This window comes from Crocodylus siamensis, chromosome 9 (assembly GCF_052110815.1).
Source record: "Crocodylus siamensis isolate JL-2025a chromosome 9, ASM5211081v1, whole genome shotgun sequence".
In the NCBI taxonomy this organism is placed as follows: domain Eukaryota; kingdom Metazoa; phylum Chordata; order Crocodylia; family Crocodylidae; genus Crocodylus; species Crocodylus siamensis.
In genome coordinates, this window is record NC_143403.1 from 49,284,376 (window position 1) to 49,296,330 (window position 11,955).

Sequence of the window (11,955 nt, forward strand, 5' to 3'; positions counted from 1 at the left end):
ATGACAGCATGGGGGAAAGGAATTGAGCAGTTGGATTTCTCTGAAATGTATTGTCAAGATTTCCTGACAATCTGTTTCCAAAATCCATAGTTACTTGCTACAGTAACTTACCTTCAACTAGCATTGAACAGGAGGGTTAGAGATTTTTCCTCTGGTATCTCTAAATCTACAGTGATGGATGCCAGGGAGATTACTGAATTAGCTGATAGATCATTCTGGACAGATCTGGTTCAGTGTGCTTCAGCATTCACTTCTGACAGTGCTGGAGATGGGATACTGGGATGATGGACCATTGGTCTGACCCAGTATGACACATACAATCTTCACCCTTTATAGTTTATAGCTGCTTTTTGCCAGTAGCTTTATTTGGGGTTTTTTTGGTTTTTGGGGGTTTTTTTGCCAGATTGCCATAGCAGCCAACTTTACTATTTTACTTACATTTATTCATCTTTAGGTCTTACTTTTCAGGAGTAGAAATTCTATTGCTTGATCAGTATTGCATGCAGCTAGCAGCATTGCAGTAGCACTTGAATTAAAAGCTACATTGATACGTTCTGTTGTTAGACCATCCCAAAAAAAATCAAGCCTTTCCTCTAAAATACCTATAAAAACATATTTGAGGTACTAGGTCTAGTCATGCCTGTGAAAAAACAAGCATATTTTTAATCCTCCAAATGTACCAACTAAAAGGTAAATATTTCAAAATTTCTGTGGCTAAAATCTATTTATAATAATATTTTTTTCTCCTACAAGTACTACAGCCATGGACAAACAAGCTGTAATTCACATCACATCTTCCCTCACTTTTGTTCCAGTTAGACATTACTGGTGGAAGCAGAACAGGTAGAACTGAACATACCTTGCATTCAGAGTATGAAGTACTACTGCAAGTCACTCATTTTTGTTCCACTCATATTGTTGTTCAAAGACTGGTTTTTTTACTGCTCCCCTGACACTCAAAGGTTTCCTTTGGACTAATTTTAATGCAATGTTCTATAGAGGTAATATTTAGCTTCCTCAACTTTTGGCTTGTGAGAGGTGGTATTTGGATGAAAGAGCAGGAAAACCAGTACCATGAATTTAAATACAAGTCACTACCATACATATTTCTGTCCCCTATTTTCTTCATGTGGTTAGCTTGTAAACTCTTAAAGCAATTGTATACAGAGTACATAAAGTGCTAAAAACAAGTACCAGAATAAGGAACCTGCATTATTGCTTCAGAGTAACTGTATTTTAGATGGGCAGGGTGACAATTTGTTCAGAAAGGAATCAGATGCTATAAATGGACTTATAGAGAGCAGGGGCACTAAATGGAAAGGAATAAAGTTAACTTATAAACAAAGGATAGGGAAAGGGGGATAGGACGGCAAGGGGGGGCACTGCTAAGGGAGGCAAAGGTGAGTTGAAGAGATTAAAAGTGGAGGTAAAGTATTCTGCCACAGGCTTTTATCTTTCTGGAATGGATAGTTTGGTGTCTCTTCATTTGTTCATGTAGGGATTTGTTCTGCCTGTCCAATTAGGAGGCACGAGAACCAGGTGAATGAACTCCAGATGTCTTAATCAGTTTTGTTTCACCTAAAGATGATAAGGTCTGTGATGAAGGGGCACAGCTGGCATCTGGGAATTGAGCATGGCCTGGTGGTTCATTACCATATCATTCTACATGCTCTTAACTTGCATTAATTGCCCAAAATGTGAACAGGACTTCTGTTGTTAAACCATGAAACTTCAAAAACCAATCTGAATGCAAAATTGCAGAAGCCATCCACAAGCTGGTTTGTATTAAGTGCAGTCTCCATAGAGACTCCTGAATTCTTATCCCATTTACATGGACTAATTTTTTTCAACCCTTATGACCCTTGTTGGGGTAACTGCTTTGTTTATGTCTTTAATCTCTTCAGCTCCCTTTGTCATCCTTTCCTCCTCTTTATCCTTTGCATTTACAATTACTCCAACCGATTTAGCACCCCTGCTCTTTACAGCTGATGAAGTAGGCTGTAGCTTATGAAAGCTTATACCTTTCTGAATAAGTTTGTTCTTAAAAGCTGCTGCCCCATCTTACTTTAACATAGCATGCTCTACTCACATAATAGGGGTTGCAGCAGGCTTTAAAAATACCAATTTTTCTCTTAACAACTGTAGCCCACCCTGCCAGTATCTAGAAGTGTTTCAGCTCCTACAGCATGTTGCAAATGAATAGTCATATTTTTATTACCATATCATTCTACATGCTCTTAACTTGCATTAATTGCCCAAAATGTGAACAGGAAGAGAAGTTAAAGGAAACACCGTTTTCTTTAGCAAGGTTTTTGACATTATTTTCCATGACATTCTCATTAACATGCTTAGGAAACACAGACTAGATCAGGGGTGGGCAACTATATTGGGTGGAGTGCTGCTCACCAAGTTTTGGCAAGCTGTAGAGGGTCGCATGGGTAGCGCTGCCCCTTGACAGGTGCCCTGCACCCTGGTCACCATCTTGGGACCTTAGGTCCCTAATCTCTGATCTTTGCCACCAGAAGTGCCTCCCCTTCTCCCTGGAAGTACTCCTTTGGGGAGGAGGGTTTGCCACAGGGGGAGTAATTTAAAATTACTCCAATGTATTTAGTACCCCTGCTCTCTACATATAATGAGATAATTCATTCCCAATGGACTCAGGAGACACCAGTCACCCATGTATGCAAATACTTTATTTAACACTTTGAACTTTGAAATTGTATAAAATTACAAAATAATGAACTGTATGCACAGATGCACTTTCACTTTTTGCTCTTTTGGCTTCCTTGAGCACTCCGAATCAGATCTGTAAGGGTTAGTCTCAGTTTCAGGGGCTTTAGAAATGCTTGGCTTTGGATTTTTTTGAGGGCTGGCTGCAGGGGTTGAAGCAGGAGTTGTGCGCTTCCTGGAAGAAGGAATCCATTGACAGCTGCACTTTGGGCTGCTTCTTTTCATCGTAAAGCAGCCTGTAACAATTTACTTCACTGTTAACTCCTCTTGCAACTGCAGAACTGTGCTGCATGTCAGGGTCATTCTCATCAAAGTAGGAAAGGAAAGCTTCAAGATGTTTGAAAGCTTCAGCCATGCCTTTGCTAGTTAAGGCCCTTGCTGGTTGAACATCTTCCTCAGCATCTTCCTCCTCTTCATGGCTTCTCTGCTGGTCTATTTGAATGAGGTCTTCATTACTCAATTCCTCCCTGGTGGAATCGATCAACTCCTGAATGTCCTCAGATTCAAATTCAGCAAATCAAATTTTCCTTCCAAGCTCACTGATATTGTCCTGAACTGTCACCACTGGTTCCTCAACCTCTTGAGAATCTTGGACACAGTCTGCCCAAAGCTTTCACCAGACACTATTCATTGTTTTGGAGGCAACTTCATCCCAGGCACTTGAACTGTTATTTATTGCCTTACAGGTATTATAGCCCTTCCAAAATTCTTCTAGGGTCAGAGCACCCTCGTCTTCTGTAGCCCTGACTGCCTGGGTGAATGTTTTCCTTAAGTAACAAGTCTTAAAGGCAGCAATGACACCCTGGTCCATGCGCTGTATGGTGGAGGTGGTATTTGGGGGCAGGAAAACAAGTTTTATATTATCACTGGGGTCATCAAGTGTGGTAGGATGCCCTGGTGCATTGTCTGTGGGGCAGATGGTTCTCAGCACAGTATTTCTCAACTGCAGGACAAAAACAATCCCTGAACCAACTCTGAAAGACTGACATTGTCACCCAGGCCTTCTTGTTAGACTTTCTAATAACTGGCAGACTACTTTTAAGATACCCCTTGAGAGCCCTGGGGTTTTCTGAGTGGTATACAAGCAATGGTTTCAATTTAAAATCCCCTGCAGCATTACCACCAAACAATAAAGTAAGTCACCTTGGACACTTTAAAACCTGGCATCAACTTCTTCTCCCTGGAAATGTAGGTCCTAAAAGGCATCCTCTTCCAGAAGAGGCCTGTCTCATCAACATTGAAGACTTGCGTATTACCCCGCTCCTCAATAATTTCCACAAGCTTATTTCTATAACTAGAAGCTGCTTGGGTGTCAGCACTAATAGCCTCCCCCGAACAGAAACATTATGCAAGTTGCTGTGTCTCTTAAATCTTTCGAACCACCCCTTACTTGCATAGAAAGGCCCAGAAGCAGACACCTCAGGCAAATTTTTCTGTAAATCATCATACAGACACTTAGCCTTCTGAATAAGCAGGATACTCAAGGGCATACAGCATTGAGTTATATCCTCAATCCACACACTTAACAGCCTCTCCATTTCTAACCTAATTGGACCCTTACTCCTACTGAGTTTCAAAGCATTCAAAGGAGTTACAATTCTACCACATTCTTGTATTTTTTCTTTATTTTTCAATATGGTCCTAACAGTTGACCCAGCCAAATCCAATGCTCTACAGACCTCATTCTGGCATTCCTCTGCTTCAACTGGCTTCAGGACATCCAACATTATGCTTTTGTGCTGTTTTTTCTCAGCACTTGCACTCTAAGTCAGTTGCATGTTTCTGACTCATGGTGCAACCCAGAAAAATGAAGCAAGATGGTGACACAAGCACAAAAAAGCATGAAAGAGCACGAGTTTTTACGAAGCAAGATGGCGATGAGGCTGCGCGCCACCAGTGCTCCCTACTCGATACCCATGAGTGTTATAACAAAACCCATGAGTGCTAAGTGAAACCAGGTATCAAAGTGAAATGAGCAGTGTAGCGAAATAGCGCTAAGCGAAACAGTCTTACGCGGTAAGCGGGGGTTGCCTGTGGTAAAAATCAAACACCCATACTAATATATTTTAATTTAATTTAAAAATGTATTTTTGTCCTGGTTTCATTGTTTCTAGTGCTGGAAGGGACCTGAACAGATCAAGTCCGACCCCCTGCCCTGGTCAGGAACAAGTGCTGGGATCATAATAACCCAGCCAGATATCTCTCCAACCTCCTCTTAAAGCCCCCCAAGGTAGGGGAGAGCACCACCTCCCTTGGGAGCCCATTCCACAGCCTAGCAGCCCTGACCCTAAAGGAGGGGCAGGCAATTATTTTGTGCAGAGGGCCGCTTACCCAGTTTTAGCAAGCTGTTGAGGGCCGCACGGGTAGCTAAACCGCTTGACAGGATTTGCGTGCATTTGTGCTGTATATGTAGAAGTGATTGCATAATCACTCAAAATGTAGTCTTACTTGGATACTGTGTGGGGTGTGCAGAGGTGTCAGGGTGGGGGGTATGGGTGGCTGGGTGGGTATGAGGGTTTGTGGGGTTGTGTGTGGGTATGGTATTGTGGGTATGAGAGCCACATGATGCAGAGCGGTTGGCAGGTGGGCAGGAAAGTGGCAGCAAGAGCAGGGGGAGTTGAAGTGAGCAGGCATGTGGGAGTGTGGGCCCTGCACTGATGTCCTGGGGCCAGTGCTGGTGGGGTCCAGAGTGGGGTGGCAGGAACACAGGATGTGGGCTGGCAGTGGTCCATGGAGCTGGGCTGCATCAGCAGGGGGAGCAGGGAGCTGGCCCAGCTTCATAGGGACAAACTGCTGTTCAGTGGGGGGGGAGGGAAAGCAACCCATCCCCTCCCCACTGCTGGTGCCCCCTGGTTCAGCTGCTTGCAGCCCCCATGGGGCTGGCTGTGCCTGCTCTCTGCTGCTACTGCTGCCCCATGGGACAGCCCAGAAGCAGTGGTGATGCAAGAGACAGGTAGCTCCACGTGGGCTCCGAGCAGCTGCACCAGGAAGCGCTGGCCACGGGGAGGGGGAGGTCCTGCTTTGAGCAGCAGTTTGTTTTGTGCTGCTGCTGCTCAGCCCCAGTGGGCAAGCACAGGATCAGGGCTGTGCACTCTCATCCCCACCTGTGCCACAGGGCAGGGGGTTGGCAAGTGGAAGTGAGTAGGTGTGCAGGAGCCAGTAAAGGGTTGGATGGGAGCGCAGGGCCTGCAATGACATCCTGGGGCCAGTACCAGCAGGGCCCAGAATGGGATGGCAGGAGCACGGGGTCCCAGCAGGCTGAGGCTCTATGGAGCTGGGCCAGCTCCCCTTTCTCCTTGCTGGCACAGCCCAAGCCAGCTCCAGACCCCTGCCAGCCCACGCCCTGCGCTCCTGCCATCCTGCTCTGGGCCCCACTGGTACTGGATCCAGGACACTGGCCCAAGCCCCGTGCTCCCACCCACCACTCGCTTCCACTCCCAGGGCTGCCACTTTTCCTAGTTTCCTGGGCATCTGCTGGCTGCTCTGCACCATGTGGCTCCCGGCTGCATGGCCAGACTGTGAGAATCAGCAGGAGCTGGCTGGGCCCTGAAGACTGGGACAATCGCCTATGGTCCCCCCCACTCTTACCTCAATTTTCCACTGCAGCGCAGGGAGGCAAACAACCCCACACTCCCAGACCAGAAGCCCCTGCTAGGCAGGGGCTTTCAGCTGGGTGGGGGGAAGGGGGCTAGGTAGGCCTTGCTGTTGCAGAAGCTTGCCATGGCTTCCCCTTGGTCCTCCTGTCTCTGGCTCCTGTCATTTTTGACAGGCAGCCAGGGGCAGATTTTTAAAAAAAATTTTAGGGGCCCTGCAGGCCAGATAGAATGGCCTGGAAGTACTGTAAGGTGAATGCACAACTGGTTAGATCTTTATAATCAGTGCATAGTCTTCAATGGCTCAATATCTAGTCAGGAAAGAGTATCAAGTGGGGTTCCCCTGGGGTCTGATATTGTTTAATATCTTCAGTCATTTGGATGAGAAGATCAAATGCTACATGCTTCACAAACCTGTGGGTGACAAAAAGCTGGGTAGAATTGTGGGTACTCTGAAGGGCAGGGCTAAGAACCAGAATGACTGGGATAGACTGGAAAAGCGGTTTGCAGTCAGATGGGATTCAATAAGGGCAAGTAGGGGGCAGCAGAAGGGGAGCTCGCACACAGTGGCCACCATCCACTACCCTGCACTGCTACTGCGCACTGCCTTCCCACAGCCGGTCGTACATGTGACTCTACAAACTGCTGATGGGCGATGTGTGATTGGTGGGGTGCAAGGCCCGTTAGCAGCCTGTGGAGCCACATGTGCAATCGGCTGTGGGAAAGTGGGGTGTGGTGGCAGTAAGTGCCAGAGGTTGCATGCAAGCCTCTCCTCCAACTCCATGTCCAGCCACTGCTGCTAGAATGAGTACACTTCTTAAAAAAAGGTTGAAAACCCCTGGTCTAAGAGAAAGTGTCACTTCACTAAACAGGGATAGATAATCCTTTTTAAAAAAATTAAAACTGAGGTCACTGAAGCAACCCTTTTGTTGAATAAGTGGATATAAAATGGATATAATTTGCCAGTGTATAAAGAATGGCTTTGAGATGCAAGAAAAGAGAAAGTTATACTCTCATTCCTGGACTGGGGAAGTCTAAAAGTCACTTTAAGAAATATGTGAAACTAAAGCATCATGTGAACCCCAAGGCAGCAAAATACAGTTGACTAAAAGAGGAATAACTTTTGCAAATAAACAGCCCTTTAATAGTTCAATAAAAACAAGTTTCATAGTTTCTAGGGTCGGAAGGAACCTGAGCAGATCATCTAGTCCGACCCCCTGCCATGGCAGGAAAGAATACTGGGGTCAAATGACCCCTGCAAGATGTTCATCTAACCTCCTCTTAAACACCCCCCGGGTAGGAGCCTGCACCACTTCTCTTGGAAGTTGGTTCCAGACCCTAGCCGCCCTGACCGTGAAGTAGCGCCTCCTGATATCTAACCTAAACCTACCCTCTGCCAGCTTGTGACCGTTATTCCTGGTCACTCCTGGCAGTGCTCGGGGGAACAGGGACTCCCCCAGTGCCTGCTGATCCCCCCTGACTAGTTTATAACAGGCCACGAGATCCCCCCTCAGTCTTCTCTTTTGGAGGCTGAACAGGTTCAGGTCCCGTAGCCTCTCCTCATAGGGCCTGCCCTGCTGTCCCCTGATCATACGAGTGGCCCTCCTCTGGACCCTCTCCATGCTGTCCACATCCCTCCTGAAGTGTGGCGCCCAGAACTGGACGCAGTACTCCAGCTGTGGCCTGACCAGTGCCGCATAGAGGGGGAGGATCACCTCTTTGGACCTGCTTGAGATGCATCTGTGGATGCATGCCAAGGTGAGGTTGGCCTTCCTAACTGCCTTTCCACACTGCCGGCCCACGTTCATCTTGGAGTCAGTGATGACCCCCAGATCCCTTTCTGCCTCCGTGCTGACAAGAGAGGAGTTCCCTAACCTGTAGGTATGGTGCCGGTTGTTCCTCCCAGGGTGCATCACCTTGCACTTCTCTGTGTTGAAACCCATCCTATTCTCGTCCGCCCACCCTTGTAACCTGTCTAGGTCTGATTGTAGCCTGTTGCATCCTTCCAGTGTGCCCACGTCCCCCCACATCTTAGTGTCATCAGCAAATTTGAAAAGGGTGCTTTTTACCCCCTCATCCAAGTCACTGATGAAGATGTTGAACAGTGCGGGCCCGAGGACCGAGCCCTGCGGAACCCCACTGCCCATGTCCTTCCAGGTTGAGAAGAACCCATCCACTACCACCCTCTGGGTGCGGCCCTCCAGCCAGTTGTAGACACCCACACAGTCAAATGGGTCGCCACCACAGCCCCCCAGTATCTTAATGAGAACGGGGTGAGAGACAGTGTCAAAAGCCTTCTGGAAGTCCAGGAAGACTATATCCACTGCTACCCCTGCATCTAATGATCTGGTGATCTGATCGTAAAAGGCCACCAGGTTGGTCTGACAGGACCTGCCACTGATGAACCCGTGTTGGTTGCCCCTAAGCATGCAGTCCCCTGCTGGCCCCTCCTGGATGTGTGCCAGCATAATTTTCTCGAACAGCTTGCCTAGGATCAAGGTAAGACTAACCGGCCTATAGTTTCCCAGGTCCTCCTTCCTCCCTTTTTTGAAGACGGGGACCATGTTGGCCCTCTTCCCGTCCTCCGGTACCTCACCCAGAGCACCACAAGTGCTTATAAAGTTGTGCCAGGGGACTTGCAATGACCTCAGCCAGTTCCTTTAGAACTCTAGGGTGGAGATCATCTGGGCTGGCTGACTTGAATACGTCCAACCCCTCCAGAAGCTCCCTAACTAAATCCTCGCTAACCCGTGGCCCAGGTGTGCCTCCCTTGGGGCCCAAGGGGGGCCCAGCAGGGAGGTGGCTGTTCTGGTCCCTACTTAGGAAGACAGAGGCAAAGAAATCGTTAAACACGTTAGTGTTTAAGGGCAGATTGTTTCTGCTGTGACATACTGGCTAGTTATTATGTCTGCCTATTTAAGGCTTTTGCTGCTGCCTGAACATTCATTTATGAGTCAAAAATGGGAACATTTTCCAAGCAGAGGCAGTAAATATTGACAACAGCCCTTAGCTTTATAAATGCTTCCAAATCTTTCAGGTTACACTAAAAGTAACTTCTTTCCATACTGAAAATACACTTATTGCCAAACTAAATAAGAGCCTGCATTTTCTGAAGAGCAAACCTTTCCTTACCTACAGAGCACCAGGCTAATTCAGATGAACATGCAAGCATGAGGTATAAGTCTATGACTTTATTATTTTACCATGGTAAGTTTCAACACAATTAAGAGGAAATCCTTGAGTCCATTTAGTTCTCTGTCATAGCTGGAAGTAGTGGATGCACCTCTGGCTTCAGTCAGAAATCCTTGTCCATTTTTGATAGCTGGCATCAGGAGATGGAAAGCCTCGCTCAGAACACCACAAATACCTCACCATGGATCCGGTGCTTGGCAATTTACTGTTGCTCATTTTCGTACTTGTCCTTGATATGTTTCCACAGCTTCTGCATTTGGGGAAAAAAACCAAACAAAACCCACAATTTTATGATCTCCCCAGTGGTGCTGGGCTTATTTTACATTAAGGCAGCAGGCAAGATCTACAAGTGAGGACTCACTGCAAGGACCGCAATGACAGGAGACGTTTGGGTGTCTTGATGATAGCACATCAGGCAATAATATTAGTTTGGAGGACCACTTTGGCACATCTGTAAAGCCCTGTAACTGCACCACTGCATTCCGGGAATTACAAGTATCTGTTTCATAATGCTCAGGTACCTATTTGAAACTGATGAGTACTAAGGCAATTGCTAAAGGAGGTATTACACTGTTGCATGGGGCTAGCAACATGAAAAGGTGCCAACTCTTTTGGTGAACTTCCTTCCTGCAGTGGTGGTACAATGAGACCCTGCCCTTCCTCCACTCACTTGCTGTCTTTTGTCCTATCCATTTCTTTTCTGCACTTGCACATTTAGTGCTTCACTTTTTTTATCGATCCCTGTATCCAACCACCAGAAGACTTAATGCAGCTTCTGGTGGGAGTACCACCATAGCTCTGTACCATGCATTTCCCCAGCAGAATGCTGTAATTGCATGGACAGAGCATCATACCCAGTGCAGTCCTATACTTAGCATCTGCCTCAGACATAGAAGTGGGCAGAGAATGCAGATGGCTTTCAAAAAATATTTATAGGAGACCAAGTGTTGTGTTTTGCCTGTCATCTATCACTGCTCCCCCACTCTGAAGTCTAACAGTCAACAGAAAAGTGTTACAGCTACAATGCTTCTGGCTTCCTATTCATGCTGGGAAGGAACCATACAACCATACTAAACTCAGACTGGAAGTGACCTCCAGAGGTCATCTTGTCTAACCCTTGCTGGAGGCAGGATCATCCCTATCCAAACCACTAGCCTCTTAGAGAAACTAAGCTTGGGTGGCCAATTAGTTTGGGCAGAGGGCTGTTTACTGAGTTTTGGCAAGCCATCGAGGGGCACATGACAGGCAGCTGGGGCAGATAAATATTCGTTTTCTAAATTTTTTAGGGGTCCTGTGGGCTGGATAGAATGGCCTGGCAGGCTGCATCTGGCCCCTGGACCGCATTTTGCCCACCCCTGAACTAGGCTGTCAACCCTGCTACAACACAAGACATAACACCTTCATCTACCACAAGTAGAGCAGGGGAACCACAGCAACCAGCATCCTGCTCCTGTCAAGTTTGTTAATATACATTCATGAGATGCCAGGAAGAGGCCATACTTCTTGCTACAGAGGAAGACAGAGGATCTTAGTTCTAAGAACAGCAACCAACTGGTACACTCAGCATTTGTAAAGACCTGTGTGGACACAGGAACTCCAACTGTCTGTCACCATTTGCAAAACAAGGCTTCACATCCTTACAAAAAAGAGCTCCTCAAGAGAGAGTGAACACTCAGTCCCAGGCTGAGGGGACCAAGGGGAGGGCACTTTACAACACTGTGACACAATGCCTCAATTGAGAGGCTTGCAGGAAAGCAAATAGCTCAAGCCGAGAGGTGTAGCCAAATGGCGGGGAAGGAGCCTTGCCACAGGAATGTGCAAACCCTTCACACGCAACACAGCTGGTTAGAAAGATGACTCGGCACGGATATGCAAGGCACTAAACCACTTCCCACCACAGTTCATGGGCAAAGCAAAATGCTTACACAAGAGAACTAGCACCCGCTTGCCAAAATGCATCACCCCGGTGGCAGGGGGAGCACCCAGTCCACGCCCGCCGTGTCCTTCTGGGTGAAGCTGTGGACAAGCCCCGCAGCAGAGGCCTGGCCGCTGCTTCCCTTCACAGCAGCGATCCTCAGCCGGGCCCTCGGCATCCTGCCAGGCGGGCGGACACGAGCCCCGAGCCCAGCCCGCAGCGCCGAGGGGCTCCGCCGCGGGCCCTTTCCCCGTCCCGGCAGCGCACGCGCCAAGGTCACACAGGCCAGGCCGGGCCGGGCCAGGCCCCGCGTCCCCGCGCTTACCCCCTCGTTGAGGTGCTCGAAGAGCGCGTCAACGCCCTGGTCGAAGGCGCGCTCGAACAGCACGACCCCGCCCACCACGGTGAGGGCGAAGACGGACGTGCGGCGCAGGAAGACGCGGTACACCCGGCCCAGCACCGCCATCTTGACTCCTAGCGACTGCGCAGCAACAGCAACGCCGTCTCTTTAGCGGCGCCGCAAGG

The 11,955-nt window shown here is 48.0% G+C and overlaps 1 protein-coding gene across 2 annotated transcripts; it reads right to left on the reverse strand.

The window, feature by feature from the left end:
• Positions 1–2,678: 2,678 nt before the first annotated feature.
• Positions 2,679–11,940, reverse strand: UQCR10 (ubiquinol-cytochrome c reductase, complex III subunit X). Of its 2 annotated transcripts, none has more exons than XM_090063757.1 (2): positions 11,441–11,749; positions 2,679–9,765 (listed from the first exon to the last, which is right to left on the reverse strand). In XM_090063757.1, exon 2 carries the CDS (start codon positions 8,885–8,887, stop codon positions 7,568–7,570), a length of 1,320 nt encoding a protein of 439 aa, XP_089919883.1. In that variant the 5' UTR covers positions 8,888–9,765; positions 11,441–11,749; the 3' UTR covers positions 2,679–7,567. The 2 variants fall into 2 exon arrangements, with proteins under 2 accessions (XP_089919883.1, XP_089919884.1); XM_090063758.1 differs by lacking the exon at positions 11,441–11,749 and adding an exon at positions 11,756–11,940 and having other exon boundaries at positions 9,500–9,765.
• Between the last annotated feature and the right edge of the window lie 15 nt (positions 11,941–11,955).

Excerpts from the sequence above, each read along its gene's own strand:
- UQCR10 (XM_090063757.1), bottom strand. The coding sequence starts at position 8,887 with ATGGTCCCCGTCTTCAAAAAAGGGAGGAAGGAGGACCTGGGAAACTAT.